The sequence below is a fragment of the Molossus molossus genome, unplaced genomic scaffold (assembly GCF_014108415.1).
Source record: "Molossus molossus isolate mMolMol1 unplaced genomic scaffold, mMolMol1.p scaffold_m16_p_10, whole genome shotgun sequence".
Taxonomy (NCBI): Eukaryota; Metazoa; Chordata; class Mammalia; order Chiroptera; family Molossidae; genus Molossus; species Molossus molossus.
The window spans coordinates 63078451-63099093 of record NW_023425345.1 but is presented as its reverse complement, the minus strand read 5'-3'; the positions used below and the strand labels follow the sequence as shown (position 1 = coordinate 63099093).

The 20643-nt window shown below is 36.5% G+C and overlaps 1 protein-coding gene across 3 annotated transcripts in view; it reads left to right on the top strand.

Annotated features, from left to right (window-relative positions):
- Nucleotides 1-19977, top strand: part of LOC118623858 (RAB3A interacting protein) — a 46303-nt gene extending 26326 nt beyond the window's left edge. For 2 of the 3 annotated variants that reach the window (XM_036251584.1, XM_036251585.1), the window contains exons 4-12: nt 2106-2201; nt 8620-8697; nt 9995-10198; nt 12924-13052; nt 14305-14417; nt 16712-16811; nt 16895-16964; nt 17381-17471; nt 19625-19683. In XM_036251584.1, the coding sequence (XP_036107477.1) occupies nt 2106-2201; nt 8620-8697; nt 9995-10198; nt 12924-13052; nt 14305-14417; nt 16712-16811; nt 16895-16964; nt 17381-17471; nt 19625-19628 (885 nt within the window). In that variant the 3' untranslated portion in view covers nt 19629-19683. Of the gene's footprint in view, nt 1-2105; nt 2202-8619; nt 8698-9994; nt 10199-12923; nt 13053-14304; nt 14418-16711; nt 16812-16894; nt 16965-17380; nt 17472-19624 lie in introns of all 3 variants that reach the window. The other variant, XM_036251586.1, reaches the window with a different exon arrangement.
- Nucleotides 19978-20643: the final 666 nt, after the last annotated feature.

The window sequence follows — 20643 nt, the reverse complement described above, 5'->3', positions numbered from 1 at the left end:
TTTTACAGGTTATAATGCTTTGTCTCTGACCTTACACTTGAAGGACACTTGGCTGGATTTAAAATCCCCATCTCACATTTGTTTTTTTTTCTTTGAGCATCTTAAACACGTTACTGCATTGTTTTCTAGCATAAGATGCTGTTGATGCTTAATACTAGTCTGGTTTTCTTTCCCTTATTGGTGACTTGGTTTTGTGTTTAACGTTTTTATGATGATAACATGTTTTTGTTTTCCATGTTTCAGTGAATTGGGTTTTCCTGGATTAGTGGGAGGAGTCTCCAATGAAGGAGTGGGATAAACCAGGATAGCTTTTTAAATTTTACATTCACGGGCTTCCCCTTCTGTTGTCATGGGTGTGTCTGTGTAGCCACTCCTCTCTCTCAGAGGTAAGCCTTGTTCAAGAAGGTTTTCTCTTCTAGCTCAGTGTCTCTGCAAGCTTTACAGGCTTAACATTCCATCGTAAGATATATATCTGTATCTTTATATATATATATCCTTTGGAACTTTGCCCTCACCTTTCTCCTTTAATATCTGAAACTTCTATCTTCATTATTTCTGTCCTGCAGTTTGGTTCCAGATGACAAGAGTTTTTCCCTTAGCGTGGAGCTTTGTCCTGGAAGTATTTCTTTGCCAGATGCTTTGAGAGACCTGAGAGTTTAAAACTTCACAGGACTGCAGCCTCAGAAGAGTTTTGCACTCACCTGCATTGTGGAGCCTGGGAAAATCTTTCCCTTTTCTCCATTTGTTCTCAGACTTGTCCTCCCTGTTTCCACCAATGGTAGAATCCTCAGCTTTGGGGATATTTGTGGCGATTTTTTGGGTTCTGAGACTTAACAGGGTACCTTCCCATTTACTTCCTGTTGCTCCGGTCCTCACAGTTGCTGGTCCTGCAGTGTTGGCAGGGTGGCCACCTTCCCTTGTTAGCTAAGATTTAAGGGGCTTCTCTTTTGCCTACTTTTACTGAAGGTGTAGTTATTGGGTTTTTCTGATATTCCAGTTGGTATATTTAGTTTTCAGGAGTTGTCGTTGGGAGATTTAAAAACTATGCTACCACTGCAGTTATTACACAACTAACCTATTATTTTATTAATATAATTGTGACCCGTATATAAGGGGCTTGGATTTTTTTTATCTCTAAGTTTGAAGGGTTAATTTAGGATAATATATGAAATTGCATATTAGTAACATCTTAAAACTTTTAAATTTAAATCATTTTTTATTTTTCAATTATAGTTGACATACAATATTATATTAGTTTCATGTGTACACTCCAGTGATTAGATATTATATAACTTACTAAGTGATCATCTTGATAAATCTTATAACCATCTGACACCATATGGTAACATTTTAATATAGGATTTTTTTTTTTTTTTTTAAAGAAAGGGTTGCTTGATTTATGTATTTATTTATTTATTTTTGGTACGTGCCCCTGGTGGGAACTGAACCTGGGACTCTCTGGTCCGCAAGCTGACACTCCAACTGCTGAACCAAACTGTCCAGGGCATTAATACAGGAATTTTTTAACATCATTTTGGGACCTGTTGGGATTCATGTATAAATGTGAGATGTGATTTTGTTAACATTTTTCTTGATTTTAAATATGCATTATTTGCCTCTGGTTGTAGTGTTAAAATGGTATAGTCTCCTAATGGAAACTTTAGACTAATTGCTGTATGGTACATAAAATTATAAGTAAACAATTTTTAATGTAAACATGGGAAAAAACTTAAACTTTTATTGAAATGAATAAGCATAATTGAAGAAATTTCTTGCTTGATGGAAATAAATATGTTCAGAGGAAAGTTAAAGGAAAAAAATGAAATCATTTAATTTTTTTTTCACATGTAATATATAATCATATTTAATCACTGGATCTTTTATGAAAGAAACATGCACATTTAATATTTGAGTTTGAATTATTTGTAATTTTAGATTTGCCTGCTTGTCTTCCACATACAAGTGCTAAATAAACATTTTCGGCGTGAATATTGTAGAAGGGGATAGTATTAATATTTTGTAATTTTATTAGTAAAGATTATGTAATCTGCTGAATCTAACTTCAAACTGTGGAAATCCAAAATAAAATGATCAATTTCTCATAGGAACTGAAGTTAAAAGATGAAGAGTGTGAGAGGCTTTCTAAAGTACGAGATCAACTTGGACAGGAATTGGAGGAACTCACAGCTAGTCTGTTTGAGGTTGGTCTGTTTACATTTTGGCCAAAAGCAAAGTCTTGATTTTTATATATTGATAGAATTGTTTTTTGAGGGAATCTTGAGAAAAATATACTTAGATTTTGCATATTTATTAGTCTTCTAAGAAAAATAAAATAAGAAATATAGAGTCTGCAACATAAAATGCTGTGAAAAGGAAAAAACACTATGTGCTACCAGTATCAGGTTGTTTAAAAATGGATTTGTGGCCCGGCTGGTATGGCTCAGTGGTTGAGCATCAACCCATGCACCAAGAGGTCGCTAGTTCAATTCCCAGTCAGGGCACATGCCCAGGTTGTGGGCCAAATACCCAGTGAGGGCATGCAGGAGACAGCCAATCGATGTTCTCTCTCATCAATGTTTCTATCTCTCCCTCTTCCTTACTTTCTCTCTCAAAATCAATACAGAAAAAAAAAATTTTTAAGTGGATTTGTGGAAATAAAGGAATTAAATTTATTTTTTATTTTTACCAAGTCCTTTGGGACTGCGATAGAGGAACTTTATATGACTCCACAACAAAAATGGCAAACCCCTGATACTGGATGATTTGAGGAATATTAGGAGGTACATATACTTGTTAGAAGGCACACCTTTTTATCTCTAGCCTGTCACTAAGACCAAAATTTTCACCCAAGTCAAAGTGTTTCTCAGTGGGGGTGCCATTGATATTGTAGGACATTTAGCATCCTTGGTGTATTAGTCAGGGTTCTTCAAGAAACAGAACTAATAGGATGTCCATATAGACATAGACATATGCATATATCCAGAAAGAGGCTTAGATAAGGAATTGGCTCATGTGATTATGGAGGCTGGCATGTTCCAAGTTTTTCTGGGTGAGTTGGCAAGCTGGAGACCCAGAACAGCCAAAGATGTAGTTCCAGTCCAAGTCCAAAGGCTTGAGAAACAGAAGAGCTGATGGTGCAGTTCTAGTTGTAAGGCTGACAGGCTCAACACCCAGGAAGAGCTGAGGTTTCAGTTTGAGTCTGAAGGCAGGAAGAATTCTCCCTTATTCTGTAGGGATCATACTTTTGTTCTATTCAGGCCTTCAACTGATTGGATGAGGCCCACCCACATTATGGAAGGCAGTCTGCTTTGCTCAGTCTACTGATTTAAATGTTCGTCTCACCCAGAAACATTCAGAATAATGTTTGACCAAGTATCTGGGCATACCCTGTGGCCCAGTCAAGTTGATATACAACATTAACCATCACACTTGGCTTTGCCCCAGAAATGCTAGAAATACTCCCTATCATTTTGACAACTTACAAATGTCCATGAGGGGCGGGTAGAGAATAGTACTTCCCTTGCTGTTAAGAAGTACTGTCGTGGAATACCTTCTTTGGGTTGCTTCCAGAAATGTTCTATATCAGAAACTTGATTTGATGTGTTACTAGAATGACTAATATTATTATCACTTACCAATACTTTTTTTTCTTAAAAATTTGTTCTTAAAACTTTTAATGTAATACAAGACTTTAGGAGAAACATTCCTTCACCCTTTATTTGTATTTATGCAGCATCTATCACAGTGTTGGGTATACATGTTTGCTCACATAGTTGTAATCCTGATATATTTTGTAGGGTATTTTTTTTTCGAATAAATTTCTTTTCATGTTACGGCTTAGCCAGTGTAATAATCTATCAAATGCATATTCCACAATTTTTGTCATTACAAGTAGCATCGCAGTGTATATCTTCAGGCATGTGAGCTTTCCATGCGCCTTCTGCTCTGCACGTTTGCCTTCCTCTTTTTTGGGGTCATTTTCTTTCATGAATATTTAAAAATAATTTATTTTTCATTTAGTTAGCTAGTCATCAGAGGTGAGAGGAAGATAAATTTAAGGTGGAGGAGAGTGAGAAGTTAAAGAGGTGGAACAGGAAGAATGTGACTTGTTACATTTTTATATGTACAAGGGGTATACAGATACATAAGACTTTTTCTTCCAATATTGTCTAGCAAAAGAAAATGATGTAATGATAGATGGATACTAGCTAAGAAAGCAAATATGTTATACTACTTAGTTAATTTTGATGTCTTACCTGCCTGTCCTTAATTTCAGCCCTGATTAACTCCACCCTTCTGTACATAACATGTATATTCTGTTAGATGACACAGAAGGAAAGCAAACAGAAAGAAACTTTTCCCTCTTCATAGCAGGATGTGAAGTACCAGAAATGCAATTTGTATAATCAATGAAAAAGTATATCTAAAAAACATAGTTTTGAGGTCCTTAACCTATCCATAGCCTAACAATGGCTGATAGCACTGACATGTAAACTTTCTGGGAAAGAAATTATGTTGATTAAATATGATTTTAGTAATGAAGAAAGTTGTATTTAGACCAGTTGTTTATGAATTTTGAAAAACAGTGCTAAAAGTTTTTCTCTGGTCTTAATTGCGGCTTCATGATCTTAGTTTACCATTGTCTTATGAAAATATTTTTGCTTGCATTTTATGTGTATGAATAAATATGTACAGTTTTAAGAATTAAAGATTATTCTGAATAAAATCAATTTCCACAATTTTGGTAAACAACATGTAAACTCAAATTAGCAGTTTATTACATATGATGAATAATCTTAAATATAATTATGGTTTGTATGTAGCACAGTTGAGTCTTAAAGTATCAAATAGAACTCAAGTTTGATATATGTATGTATTTCTAGTATCTCAGATTTTGAAGTAATACTATAAAATGAAGTCAGTTGAAAGAATACAAAGTAGTCTACATTTAACATGGGAAAAAAGATAGGTAATCTTAAGATTAAAAAAATTGTTAGCCAATTTTTATGCTTTGTCTAGTTTGCTCTCCATAATGCTATGAGGCATAGAATGCAAATTATCATCACTTTATCGGTGAAGAAAGTGAGGCATAGATAACCTAAGGAGCCATGCTGGGACTCAGATTCATAACCTCGACTCTTGCCTTGCGTACTATAAAAATTGTAATTGGCAGTTCCTTTCGTCTCAAGCCACAGAAAAGGAGTCATCATTGAGGCCTCACTTCAGCCCACAGTGAAACTGTCAGAAGGGTCTGTGACAGTCTCGAGAACATAAAGCAATCCGTCTGCCTTTCTATTTTGATACTGCTAACACCGTCTTCTCAGCCACTATCATTTTTTACCTAGATCAGTATATGCCAAACGTTTTGTTGATGTACCTGATCAGTAAAAAAAAATTGAGCATGTACCTTAATTACGATGAAGATGCCTGATACTTATTGAGCAGTCCCTGTGTGCTAAGCACTGTTCTAAGAGGATGTATACCTACTTATAAGTTATAGGCATACACTGACAGTTATAATAATGTGTTACATAAATTATGAAACAATAATTTTTAAAAGAGTGAGAATAAAAATGCTTAAAAGTACAAAATATTTTCTTCTCACTAAAACGTGTGTGTGTGCATTTACTTACAGGGGTGAGCAAAAGTAGTTTTACAGTTTGTATGGAAAATAGTACAATAATAAATAAATAATAATACAAGAATAAACTCTGTGTTTCTCATACTCACAACTATAAACCTACTTTTGCCTGCCCCTGTATTTAGTGAGGATTGTGATTGTATATGTTACCTTGTTTTTGAAAATCTTGTTTTAACAATTTATTATCCAGATAAAGGTCTGGTCTAAGTGTTGTTTTTTTAAAAATTAGATTTAATGTTGCTGATAACTCATAAATATATTGATCCAAATGGAAGTATATCTTCCCCTGTTTTAAATCATTATACTAAATTTTCAGTTCCATTGTCAGTTGTGTGAAGGTTCTTTTTTAGAAAATTCTCTTGAATTTCTGTCTCCTCTAATACCAACAAATTGTTTTTGCAAATTAATCAGAAGATTAGGAGTAACTGGTGCTTTGGGGAGAATTAGTTTAAAAATTCTGTTTTCAGGCCTGGCCAGTGTGGCTCAGTGGTTGAGCGTTGACCCATGCACCAAGAGGTTGCCGGTTCAATTCCCAGTCAGGGCACCTGCCCAGGTTTGGGCCTGATCCCCAGTGTGGGGCATGCAGCAGGTGGCCAATTGATGTTCTCTCTCATCAATGTTTCTATGTCTCTCTCCCTCTCCCTTTCTCTCTCTCTGATATCAATAAAGAGAAAAAAAAATTCTGTTTTCAGAATTCATAAGTATAAAGATTTGAATATTTATATAGATTAGAGGTCTGCAAGCTACTTCCTGCAGGGCAAAACTAGTTTGTGTCTACTTTTGTATAGCCTTGAGCTAAGATTGGTTTTTACATTTTTAAATGGTTGGGGGTAGGAGAATCAAAAGAAGACTATTTTGTGACATAAAAACTATATGAAATTCAAATTTTAGCACCCAAGAATTTTTATTGAAATGGCCCGTCTCGTTTGTTGATGTATTTATCATCTGTGGCTACTTTCACACTGCAACAGCAGAGTTGAGTGGTTGCCACAGACTGCGTGGCTCACAAAGCCAGAACCACGACCTGTCTGGCCCTGTCAGAGAAGTTTGCTGACTCCTGGTATAGATGATAACTCCTGTCATTTTCAGCTTCAGAGTGATAAAGTGATAGGAAAATTTCCCAACTTTCTTTGTACCCACCTTGATGTTTTTTGTCAGTGTATAAAATCCTATACATTATCTTTTTAGGGACTACTTCTCCCTCATTCTAGCTCTCTTTTCTTTACGTGTGTGTTATTATATCTTTTCACTTTGTCTCTTATATCTCACGGGGAAAAGTCATCCCTAATCCCAGCTCACTTTTCTGGGTTTACATCTTCTGTTGGATCTTGGTCCCCCATCCTTCACTATTTCATTTGCTCTCTACTGCCTTCAAACACATTAGAAAACATTGTCCAGCTGTTTTAATTCTTCCCCATGGGAGGTTTGGTCCAACTTGCATAGTCCACTATTAACGAAAGCAGAGTACATTTCTAAACATTTAAATATTCTCTCCTTAGCATGAGTTACTTTGCATTTATAGTTAAAACATCACTCATCTTAAAGAGTCAGATTGGATGTTTATTATTTTGAAAATATCTGTCAAATAGTTTTATTTTCAGCTACTTACTGTCACAAAATAATTCAGCAAATCTGAAACATTTGTTATTTTCACAAGAGAAATGCTTACCTCATTAAATTTGACAGCTCTTAACAACTGACACAAAATAACCAGCACAGTTGCTCATGGGAGATTTTCAGGTAATCCCATGTCATCATAAAGCTTCTTTTATTTAAACTAACATAATGTGTACATTCACAGTCATGGGCACCTACAAACTGCGTTCACTACAGTGCTGTAAAAGCCAGTGAACACGCAGGAGCGCCACTGTCAGACTCTGCGGTGAACTTCCCCTCCACTCTGTACTGAACAGCCGTCAGTGGTCACACCGTTTATTGAATATCTTTGAAGCTAGTTTCCTTCCTTCCTTCCCGCCTTCTTCCTTTCTTCTTTCTCAGTAATTTCCAAATTGAAGTTCTAAACTCTATGCTCTTATATACCAGGGGGTAATCTCAGGCACTTGGTATACTGTTCCAGTCCATCTCTAACCTTTCATAGGGATTTTTCATACAGCAAAGTAATCTTGTATATATACAAGGTCAGTTATATCCCTCTCTTTCTTAGAAAACTATAAGACTTCACACCGCACTTAGAATAAAATCCAGGATTCTTGCTCAGATATTTTAATTATTAGAACATAATCAGGATGAAAGGTCATTAAGAGCAGGGACCTTGTTTTTTTTCCTAGTATATTATGAGCACCTGGAACAGAAACTCATGAAGAGATGGTGTGAATAAATGTTTGATGAATAAATATTACATGAATAAAAGAGAGTTAAATATCTGGAGTTTCATATTTGTGGTACTAAAAAAATAAAGGCCGCTTTAATGGGATAAACTGGTTTGTCTTTTTAGATTGCTCTTCAAAATTGTTACTTAATATTATTATTTTTTTTTTATTGAAAGCTCTAAGGCTTATCAGCTGTCATTTTTATAAACTGCAACACTGTTGGTGGTTTAATATTTTTACTTGTCCCATCTGTATGTCTTTGCTATTACTAATGTGTGTAAATGTATATATAGTATACATATGTACTATATATATATATTTTTTTTCAAACTATTAAAACCTAACTCCATAGAGGTTGGGGGTTAACATATGGGTCATATATTTTCTTTCATCACATTCACAGTCCTTTATTCAACCATGGATCAGAGGGAATGACCTCTGTTTGGCCTCCTCAGTGGTAATGGGTACTCAAAAAGGAGCCAATTTTTTGTCTATCTGTTCACAACTGCTATGTCAGTAGTTGACCTTGAATACTTATTTTCAGGCTAAATCTTGGTATATCTTTGCTTCAATCACTTATTAAGAGATTTTTTAAAATAAATGATTTAAATACTTTGTTTCCAAAATTTGAGATGTTAACTTTTTCAGGAAGCTCATAAGATGGTAAGAGAAGCAAATGTCAAGCAGGCAACAGCAGAAAAACAGCTAAAAGAAGCGCAAGGAAAAGTAAGTTTCTACTGTTTTTAATAGTATAATATGTAAAGAAATTAGTGATTACTATTTTTTATTTTAACCACAGCACTGTTTTACTAGGGTTTTCATTAAGGTTAAATCTCTAGGAATGAGGGAGTCAATTAGGGGCACAAACTGCACGAAGTCTCCCCAGATTTCATAGTGAACCACCTGCTCATCGTCGTTCCAGGTAGAGGTCATTATAAGAATACTGCTTATAGGAGCGATAAGTCTCCCCCACCCAAGTCATGAATAGCGTGATGGCCGTGAAGCTGAAGAGGTGCTTCCACATGAGATTCCAAGAAACAGGCGTGGGGGAACATGTCCACACGGTTCCTGATATATACACATCTAGGTCCCAGTGAATCAGTTCACCCCAGTTCAGTCTCAGGTTGGGTGGGCCCAGTCATACCACGGATCCCTCTTGTGCTGTGAGCGGTCATGAAGCTTTGGGTAGACGCCATACCCCACGCCATCATCCAGGTACCACTCGTAGTCTCCCACCACCCGCATATTATACTTCTTGGCAGCAGCAGCCGATTCTTCTGGGGCCATGGAATAGGGCCCCAGGGTAATGTCCTTGATAAAGTGGGAGGCTGTCCATGCACACAGTGGCACCGAGCTCCGGGCTGCCCTTTGCCGCCCTCAGACTCCCAGGTCCCTTGCCCTAGCTGCCACCATCTTGACCTTCTCGTTTCTAGTGAATACTATCTTAAAGATTCTCTAGCAGTTACTGGGTTTTGTCTTGGTTGTAAAAGTAGTGCTTATTTTAGAAGATTTGGAAACTATAAAAGAGGAAAGAGCTACTAGGTAGATAAAATGAATAGTGAGAATGAATTTGGTGTCCATTTATACTAGAACCAGGTGTTCTACTATATTCAGGCTTCTGAATCCCGTGTGTTAACAAAAAGGTTATATAATCACAATTTAAAGTTAGTGTTTATTTTCTTAATTCACTGAAAAATGTTATTAGAGTTTACTGTTTTAGGAATTAACTTCAACTAATCATAAGGTATTATATTTTGAAGATTTCAAAAATTCACATAAGTTAAATGTTAGACATTTTGACAGTTTTTAAAGTTTCACTTGACATTGTGACTCCAAACCACGTGGAAACATTAAAAAAACAACAACACTTAGCTTTCCTTTCCTTTTATTAAATCCCAAGAAATACAAATTAAACTTGTATTTCATCTTTGAAAGGAAGGTGTTTTGACAAAATTGCGGACCTTCATCTGCATCTGTCATTACACGCAATTAGTATATGTGACTATGTTGATTTCTTTCCAAGATTGATGTTCTTCAAGCTGAAGTAGCTGCATTGAAGACACTTGTATTGTCCAGTTCTCCAACCTCACCTACACAAGAGCCTCTGCCAGGTGGAAAGGCACCTTTTAAAAAGGGGCATACAAGAAATAAAAGTACAAGCAGTGCTATGACTGGCAGTCACCAGGACCTCAATGTGGTACAGCCATTTGTAAAAGACTGCAAAGAGGTAACTCGTCAAGGACTGTCCCCTCTGACTCTATTGATACATATTTATTCTCGTCACTGAGGTGTCAGTTATGATTTTTGCCAGCACAGTTGTTAGCAATATTGAGATGGGGGAGGCTTAGTCTAGAGCTGGCTGCTGTCAGGGACTCTCCAGTTCCAGTCTCTGCCTGCTGACCGTGGAGTGCCTGCTAGAAACTGGTGAGTTTCTTCCTCTCGATATTTCATGTAAGGAGCAAACTGTCGTGTTTTGTATAAAGGAGAGGGGGTGGATTTACTGGTCTGGCTAGTTATGTATCACCAGGGCGCTTTAACAAAATAGGAATGTAAGACGTGTGTGAAAATAAGGTGATTTCTTGGAGGACAGTGTGTTGATTTTACTTAAATTCTGGGAGAAGGAGAGTTAAAGTCCTAGAGTTAATTCAGATAATTAAGCAACATAAAACAGAATTAATGGAAGTCGTCTTATTAAAAAATATATATTAAGGTAACTGAGATAATGTGGGAGTATTTTGAGTAAAGATTGTATAATTGTAAAATATTTTTTAATCATCGCCTGTGATGAGAATGCATTTCCAAAGGGGTTGATCAATAATTTATGTAGCAACCCTTCCAGTTTTTCTTAAAAGCTGTATTTTACATTGTCAAAGTCAAGTCCATTAATCTTCAAGAAGCTGTGTGTACTCGTTCAGCTGAATTTTTACATGGAGTTCAGGACTTGACTGAACTGAATAGCCAAGGTTGTTACACATTTTAATTGAATTCTATTTTGGTTAAAATCAAAAGATGCTATGAGAGAGAAGTGCAATACTTGGTCAACTCTGAATGTAACAAAATATAAAATTCACATTGGTTTCTGTTAAATATTTGCGAAACATTTTTTAGTCACAACTTTAATTTCTTTTAATTTAAATAACATTTTTAGTTGCAACTTGGTACAACTTGTGTTTTTGCTACGGTTTCTTAGTGTGTGTATTTGTAACTTTTTTCCTGTTGTTTACACTGACAAAATTGAAATGTTTTTCTCATGGAACATTTCAAAGTTTTGTTTTTAGTTAATGAAATCTCTTAAAATATGAATAGGCAGCATATAACTTCAAAATAATAACTTTCTGCTTTCCAGCTATATCCCGTATTCTAATGTTTTGTGAAAAACGTGTCCAAGAGTTGTATTAGACAAAGGAAACGTGAATTTGACCTGCATCAGTCTTAATAAAGGGTATAGCAATGCAAAAGAAGATGAAACATGTTCATGTTTCTGTGGAAAAGGTGCTGGGGGCACTCAGGTGACATTTGCAGCATTAGACACCTGTGCAGTGAGTGCTGCACACCCACAGGCCTTGAGGAGCTTTGAGAGAGTCACTCGGACGTGAATGTGAACCTTTGCTGAGTTCTTGCTCTGTGACCTTGTGCAGCTTACTTGACTCTGAGCCCTGGTTTCCTTTTCTATAAAATGGAGGTCATAATGTTTACCTTGCGTAGCTGTGAGGAGTAAATGTGTATGAAATGCTTACCATAGTTCCTGGCAGTGAGTCAGTTTTTAATAGTTTAAATTACTGCCTTTAAAGTAGAATCTTCCCTTAGAACACCACTTCTCTGCTATGGTGTTTATGTCCATTAAAGGGTAAATTTTACAAAGAAGATTTGAAAATGTAAGTATTATCTGCTAATATTTTTATCCTTTTGCCTTTGGCTTTGATTCAAAGAATTTATGGATTGGGATGAAAAAATTTCACATTGAGATTGCCATTATACACCTTAAAAGGAAGTCTGTAGGAAAGGTTGGATACCCTCAGCCTTTCGTGGCTTTCATGTAGACACCTGCACATTTGACGCAGCTGTCTTAGAGGTCATAGCTGTGTCGGTGTGTCCTTTACAGTGTGTCCTGTGCTCCTGGACAAGGGCACCTCAGAGCTGCAGGAGGATGAGGGACATTGCTGTGTTTGGGTGGCTGGGGGTAGGTACAGCTTTGTATGTTCACAGGTGGTATTGAGCTGGGCCAGGCAATCTGTATGGAAAGAATACTTGGGGAAAATTAGTTCAAAGGGAGGAGGGAAAGGGAGGGACAACTGAAAGATTGAATAGGAAGGCCAGTGCCAGCCTGGATTATTTTTGATAATTCATTTGGTGGTTACTGGATGTTCATATGCCAAAAAAATATCTAAATAAATGTTATAATTTAAGATTGTCAATTTAGGAAGCTTATATGTGTGCTGCTTCTAGTCTTGCTGCTTATACAATAAATACAATAAATATTTTGGACATTCCCTTGAAAATGCCTTCAGATAGTAGTAGAACAATTAGTATCATTTTTAACTTCAAACTTTTGGTTTCACAATTAAGTCAGTTTCAGTTTATTCAAATACTTTATTTAGTGAACTGGGGTCCAAGTTAATTTTTTTTTCCAGAAAAGACTTGTCATTGTGTATTATATTCAGACAGCGTGCACACATGTCTTAAGAGGAACTCCACGTGTATTCTTGGGAGGGGTAATGGTAGCATCACTGAATACCATAGTGGGTGCATTGAAAAGGGCCAGTCAGTCATTCGGGAGTTTGAATTTTTTAAAAAGAAAAATTGCTGCCAGGTATTATAACTAATCAAGAATGGTTTAATTTGTTATTTTAAATAGTACTTTTCAGTAATGTTTAAATGGGTTTTGGTTTTACAAAGTAATTATATATTTGTATTTTTTAAAAAGTGTTTTGTGTTTTCTTTTGGTTTGTCAGGCTGACTTATCTCTGTATAATGAATTCAGATCTTGGAAGGATGAGCCCACAACGGACAGAACGTGTCCTTTCTTAGACAAAATCTATCAGGAAGATATCTTTCCATGTTTAACATTCTCAAAAAGTGAGGTAATTAAAATTTTTAAAATAGGAATGCATTAGAGTTGTTCTTATGCCTTTTACTAAATCATGTTATATGTTTTAATCTCTCTTACATAAATAAGTATCATAGAATGTCATGTTTTACCGTTTTTCCTATTCCATATTAGGGTCATAATTTCTTGGTCTTCAGGTGCTAACCATCTTACTTGAGCAGAGGGTCATTCACAGTGACATGTGTGTTGCATGGGAGTGAAGTGTTAAATATGTGTTGGGGGTGCGGTTAGTCTTGATTCTCAGTCCAGGCTTCAGTGTGAGGGAACTTATATACTCGCAGGTGTTTGGTGGGTTTATCTGTACGTGATAAAAAAAAAAATGTATTTAGTTTCTTCATCTTTAAAATGAGAAAAAAATGCCTGCCTTGCCTATGTCATAGGGTTGTTAAGAGGATAAAATGAGGTGAATTAAATAGATAAACAAAAACTTTTTAAAATATAAGGCCCTATACACATGTAAGGTCATCATTTTAATTTGTTCTTACGTGTGGAAGGTTTATAAATATTCTGTCAATCCGGGTTTAAGATAATCCTAAAAGTCTTCTGTGAAGTCTTTCAAGGATTTAATGTGAAAACAGTTGTAAGACGTTAAGATGAGCAGTGAAATACTTGTGATATGTAGATGTTATTTACTTTGGCTCTGCGCCTGGTTTTAGGTGGGCCATTCAGTGTGAGTCATTTTCTAGACTGAGGTTTCATTGCCTCTGTCTCATCTGTTGTTTCTTACTTGCTACCATCTCCATCTGGGCACTTAATATGTGATAATTCTATTAATTCTTTTATAGACTCTTGTACACATAAATGCAAGTTCAGAAAATATATAGCTATTATTAGTATAATGTTGCTGTGTTATGAAAGACCTATATTAAAAACATTGCAGATATTTAGCAAAGTAAAGCTTTAGGATATTCATTTTGAAGTTGAATGAACAGTGGATGTTAATTGTTGGGAAAGTTGAACAGAAATTGGAATTATGCCTTTAATTCTCTTCTAGGTAATGAGAAAAATTATTTAGCTGTAACTGAATTGCCTTTCATAACAATGTTTGAATTGTAAAAGAATTTAAACCAAGATTATGTGGTTTCTTTTTTTTTTCTTCCCCCATTGCCTAAGGCCAAGCTAGTGGAATTTGGGGAAAGGACTTAAAAATTGGTTTACTGTAGAATACAAATTTGATGTTTTTCTGCCAACATAGTATCTAATACTTCTTTTTTCTTTCCCTTAAGTTGGCTTCAGCTGTTTTGGAGGCCGTGGAAAACAATACGCTAAGCATTGAGCCAGTGGGATTACAACCTATTCGATTTGTGAAAGCGTCTGCAGTCGAATGTGGAGGACCAAAGTATGTGTTCAAAACCACGTCTCATGGAAGATGCTGAGTTCTTACATTTTTATGTGTTGTAGTTATTTGGTTTTTCTTGTTTTAAATGTGGTTAAATTTCTTGTCAGTTTTCTATTTAGAGTCTGTGCAGCTCAAGCACACACCTCCAGACACTGTGGGATATAACACTTCAAATCAGAATCAAAGGAGAACCCTTTTAATTACAAAAATATACATATATGTTAGGGATCCAAGTAGAACAGGTGTTAGAAACTTTTTCTTTAAACCACATGTCATGACCCATTAGGTGATCATGAAGTCACTTTAGTGAGTCATAAGCAGAATTTTTCTTTGTTATACATAAATGTATAGTTAGTTGTGTGTCCTCGTTTTCTGTGTAAAATATTTCTATCCAAGGGTTAACATCAGAATTAGTTTGGGAAGACAGTCATTTCGTTCAGGTCTTATCAAGCATGAAAACGGGTGACCAAAAGACTTAGCCCTCTGTTTCCATACTGTCGTATTAAAGGGTTTTCTGACTTTGGCGAATAATTCTGTCTTCCATATGTGAGAGAGAGTTGGCATCCAGTCCTAGGAGGGATGAAGACCGAAAGCAGCAGCACCTAAAACCTTCGGCACTGCTGTTTCAAAAGTGACTTGGGAAGATTTTGAGGAAGCTACTTGGCTGTTTAGAATTAGATTAACATGGGGAACTGGAAAGCCCAAGAGAGCTCATAGAAAGCAATAAATGACTCTTGTCTGGATCATTTTGAAGACAAAAGAGGAAAAGCCTGGTTGAAATTCACTCTGGAGGGACTTAGTCGTGCGTTTGCTCTGTGAGCCGAGTATCCACCAAAAGTTGTGTCCTGTTCCACACCCCCTGGGCCACACCTGTAGCATAGTGGCCTCTGAATTTGGGGAAGGTATTTACATTCTTAAATTCGACTCCTTCATAAACACCGAAGTCTTTTATCCTGGCCATTAATGCTAGCAGTTTTCATGCTTTTAAGGTCTGTTATACCTTATTTTAAATGTATATGGTAGTTTTTACTGTAAAATTTTAAATTCATGCTTGTGTACTATATCACACATACATGTGCAAATAACATATGACAAATGAGGGTATCAGTTAAAGTGGATCTATGTGGTATTTTAGTAAAATAATTATATAGGTTAGAACCAGAGAGCTGTTTACATAGTAGGAATAGTGCGCTGTGGGAAGAGGGTCAGAAGCCCTTTTTTGTTTTAGTGCATATTATGTGGAAAAACACTGTAAGGAAGATACTGTCCTGGCCTAGGCTATTGTGGCCGAGGTCATGAAGAAAATCCCTAAGTGAGTGGCAGTGCTGTGGGAATCTTGAAGAAGACAGTCATTACTGTGGTGATCAGGGACTTCCTGGAGGGGACAGATTTGGTCTGGGGTTTTGAAGCATGGGTGGAATTTGGATAGAAAAAGAGCAATACATGTGACCGAGAGCCTAGAACCAAGGAAACAGTGTATTCAGAGGGTGGCAGATATATGGAGAGGAAAGATGTGACAAAGTCAAATAAAATGCAGGAGACAGGGTGGGGGGAGTGGCCGAAGACAAGGAGTTTGAGTGACTGACTGGAAGAATGATGTGACCTTTTGGGAATCAATAGGAAAGGCTGTGTTTGGTGCCAGGCATTTAAAGATGAATACGATACAGTTCCTGCCCTCAAGAGGCTTATGGCCTAACTCCAGCCAGAGGGCCTTTGTACCAAATTTTAGATTTTATACTGTATAAATAGAAACCATGGTCTATCTAAATGTAATTCTTTATATAATTAAAATTCAGTATTTTTGTAAGGTGACTTGTTCCTTTGTATTTCTCAGGCCTGCGTAGCACATTAAATGTATATAAACCAGCCAAGCACACCAAAAAGTATCCAATCTCGAAGCTACTGTCCTAAAAGCTGTTAGTTAACATGTTTTGAGACTTGAAAAATCATTATTAGGTTTTTTCCAGCTCAGAAAGAAGTTGAAGTCCTGATGGAAAGCCGAGAGCTTCTGTGAATCAGATGGCTGATTGGTAATTTGCTCCAGGATAGGACATGTGTTTAAAGCATTTAGTTTCTATTTCTAGAACTAAGGTGAATGTTATGCTGTTAAGCTTATACTAAAATGTTAACCCCAAAGGGGAGGGACTTTGTCTTTTTCATTCTGATAGCCCAGAATCTAGAACAGTGCCTGGTACATAGTAGATTCTCAAATATTTGTTGTCTTCAGCTTGTACCGATAATAGGGGCAAGATGCCTTTAATGTTAAAAAACTAAAACTCATCATTATTTTACAGAAAATGTGCTCTCACTGGCCAGAGTAAGTCCTGTAAACACAGAATTAAATTAGGAGACTCAAGCAACTACTATTATATTTCTCCTTTTTGTAGATACAGGGTAAGTAACTTAATCATGAGTTTTAAAATACTCACTGTTATGAGACATTTGATCATTTATGACATTTTCTGTTTTTGGCCTAGATCACGTCTGTGTGTAACTTTTTTACATACATTCGATATATTCAGCAGGGACTTGTGAAACAGCAGGACGGTGAGTGTCCTTCATTCATCACTGAGCACTTAGAACAGTTCAGGAAAGAGTATAGGTCACGGCAGTAATGCTCAAATAAACTTTATTATGGTATATTTATACTGAGTCTCTTATATTTCTAATAAAATGTGTGCAGAATTTGGGAACAAATGTTGCTTTTGAAACATTGTATTTAATTTTTATATTTGCCTCATTTTATTCTAATTTTGAGTTTAAAGCAGATCAGTTTTAACTCGTAAGACATATATGGAGACCAGTGATATGAGTAAGGGGAGTACGGCGCTCACTGAATTTACTGTTTAGGAGATAAAAACGAGCAAGCTCTAGATGTGGTCAGATTTATTTTAATTGGTGAAAACCATGGGAGCTAACAATTTTTTTTCTGTATTTTTTACTTTCGCTGTGAATGAATATAGCATTCGTGAGGATAATTCTGAATGGAATAGATTACTGTATTCTAAATCAGCAGAAACATTCAGATGATATATCCGGGAGAGCCAACCTCATGCAAGTGTTTTTATATTTTTTTAATACAGTCTTTTGTGGTTACTGATGGCTCTATCGCCGTACGCCTTACGCACCACGCACCAGGCACCAGGCCTAACAGACGCGGCCCGGCAGCTCCGAAGCAGCGCGTCTCCGGGCCGAGGTCTTTGGAGGGCAGAGATGACAGACGCTGGGCTAGGGACACGTCTGTGCCAGTGCTGTGTGTGACGTTGTGGGAAATTTTCCTGTTTATATATTTTTTTAGACACTGAAAATATTATTATACTTAAAAACTAATGGCCTGGCTGGTGTGGTTGAGCGTCAACCCACGCACCAAGAGGTTGCCGGTTCAATTCCTGGTCAGGGCACATGCCCAGGTTGTGGGGGGCATGCAGGAGGCGGCCAGTCTATGTTCTCTCTCATCGATGTTTCTATCTCTCTCTCCCTCTCCCTTCCTCTCTCTCTAAAATCAGTGAATCTTAATTCTATGGAAAAATTAATCATGCCCACAACAAGCATTTCTCAAGCTCTGGTATATTGAAAACAGTCTTATTTATTTAGAATCCCATATAATTAGATTTTAATGCCTAAAAGGATAAAAGTGAAACCTGTCTCTAATTAATGTTGAATTTCAAAAGGCTGTGTAGCATAAAAGTAATCAAGCTGTGCAATACTTTTTATGACTTTAATAAAATTGAAGTCTTTTTGAATCCTGTTGGTGAATAATATGATTTAAGCTGGAGAACAGATGATTTATGTTATGTTCAAGTGTCAAGCATATTTTTTTCTCCTTGTTAAAATGCTGTTTTTGTAGGGAAGGCTGAAAGAGAATTTACTTTGTGTAAATAGAGAGAAAGCATCTTGAGTGATTGAGTGATGGTGGTAGTTTCTCCTCTGGTTTCCATCACTCTTCTACTCGACAGTATTTGATACACATCATACACTGTGTGGGTTTATAGTAAATAAATATTATTAATGTACAAATCTGTTTATTTTCTGTGCCTGTGCCAAAGAGAATTTAGGGCAGCTAAATCAAAAGCAAAATTTCTCAACCTTTGTACTATTAACATTTTGATCTGGATAATTCCTTGTTGTGGGGGACTGTCTTGTACATTGTAGGATGTTTAACAGTATCCCTGAGCCCTGGCTAGTTTGGCTCAGCAGTTAGAGCGTTGGCCTGCGGACCAAAGAGTCCCAGGTTCGATTCCAGCCAAGGGCACGTACCTTGGTTGCGGTTCGTCCCCGGCCCTGGTCAGGGTCGTGCGGGAGGCAGCCAGTCAATGCGCTTTTCTCACATCGATGTTTCTCTCTCCCCCGCTCCCTCCCCCCGCCCCTCCTTTCCACTCTATCTAAAGATAAATGGAAAAAATGTCCTCGGATGAGGATTAAATAAAAATAAATAAATAAACAGTATCCCTGGGCTTTACTCACTAGAAGCCAGCAATGAAAAAATGTATCCAGACATTGCCAATGAGCCCCTGGGGACAAAAATCTCCCCTGGTGGAGAACCACTGATTTAAATTAGTCTAATCTGATCTTATGTCAGATTTTATAGTCTGAAATATAGAACCATCTTCTACGTACAGAAGGGGCCCACAAAGGTAGAGATAATGGTAATTTACAGATCATCTCCTACATTTATTTTTATTTCTAAATTGAGTCATATATAAAACTTTCCCCATTAGGCACAAAGAATGTTCCTGAGTTCTCTGGACTATCTCTTGTTTTCCTTTTCACTCTCTGTTAGTATTAGTGAAAAGTGAAATGGCCAAGATGTAGCAAAACTAGAGCATGAAGATTTAGAAGTTAGATAATGCCTCTTGCAAAATTGAGCGTTGAATATAATTACTTATAAAGACAACAGCATTGCTATTGACTCAGGACACTGAAATGTCTAATTTTCTGTTCAGCAAAAGTGTGATAGTCACTGATATATCTAACAAATAGTTTTAGCAAACTGGTGAGTACTGCTTATTTATTGATAAAACTGGATGCTTACAAGAATATGAAGAAGTTTGTGTGAAATAGTGATAGAATGTCTAGGCAGTAGGTATGTCATTAGGAAATAAATGCCATTTGGCATTTCAGTGCAGTTTAAATTTTCATTGAAACAGATTAAAAGTAATTAAGATGGTATTTTATGACTTATGTGTCTCTCTTTTCTGTTTGTATAGTTGATCACATGTTTTGGGAAGTTATGCAGTTAAGAAAAGAGATGTCACTGGCAAAGCTGGGATATTTCAAAGAGGAACTCTGATCCTCTGCCTGGGACCATGCACGAACCTCCCCGAATACCTGGAAAATGGCTGAATATTTTCATGGTTACATGCTATTTATTTCCACGGTGTGGGCCCAAGACTTTTTCCTCTTTTGCAAATTACACCAAGAAGTACTGTGATTTCTTTTAAACTGACCTAGGCTGTGTTTGCTTATTCTTTATTTGAACACACCATAAAGAATTACAGGTGTACTAGTGATTGTAATTTATAGTTGCAAAAAAAAAAAGCTAAATAAATAAATATTAGATCAGATATGTTTTTGCTTTCTTTTCTAGCACTGACGTAGCATATGGGGTCAGCTGAATGTTTTGAATTGCAGCTTTCAGACTGCCCAGCAGCCTGTGGGAGGCAAGGAGGAAGGCGAAGTGGACAGGGTCAGCTTCTGTCTCCACTAGGGTGACTCTGTTTTTATATATTGGGATTCAAAAAAAGATTTAATTTAAAGAGACTTATGCTTCTAAAAAGTTTGAAGGTTACTGTTTTAATTCTGTTATTTGTAATTTAAAGACTCCCTGTATTATGGTGATTTATTAAATATAACAGATAGAGGACAGGCACATTTTATCCCAGGAATGCATTCTTGAACATCTTGATGTAATATATTCATACTTTATATATGTTGAACACTGTAATGGGCATTGAAAGGGCATAAAATAAGCAAGGAATTTGAAGTGTGCTCAAGGAACTTCGAAGGGGTGTGTGGGTTGAAAGAATGGTACATGCAGAGTATACATTGATCACAGAGCCACTTGATCTGCAGGTTCCAAATTGTAAAACTGATATTATGTGGAGAAACTATTAAAATTATTTATAAAAGGAAGGAGTTTCATGGTAGAAATATGTAAATATAGAAAAGCGAAAAGAAGAAATGACAAATCAACCTCTCCACCTAGAAAGGTACTGCTAATATTTTT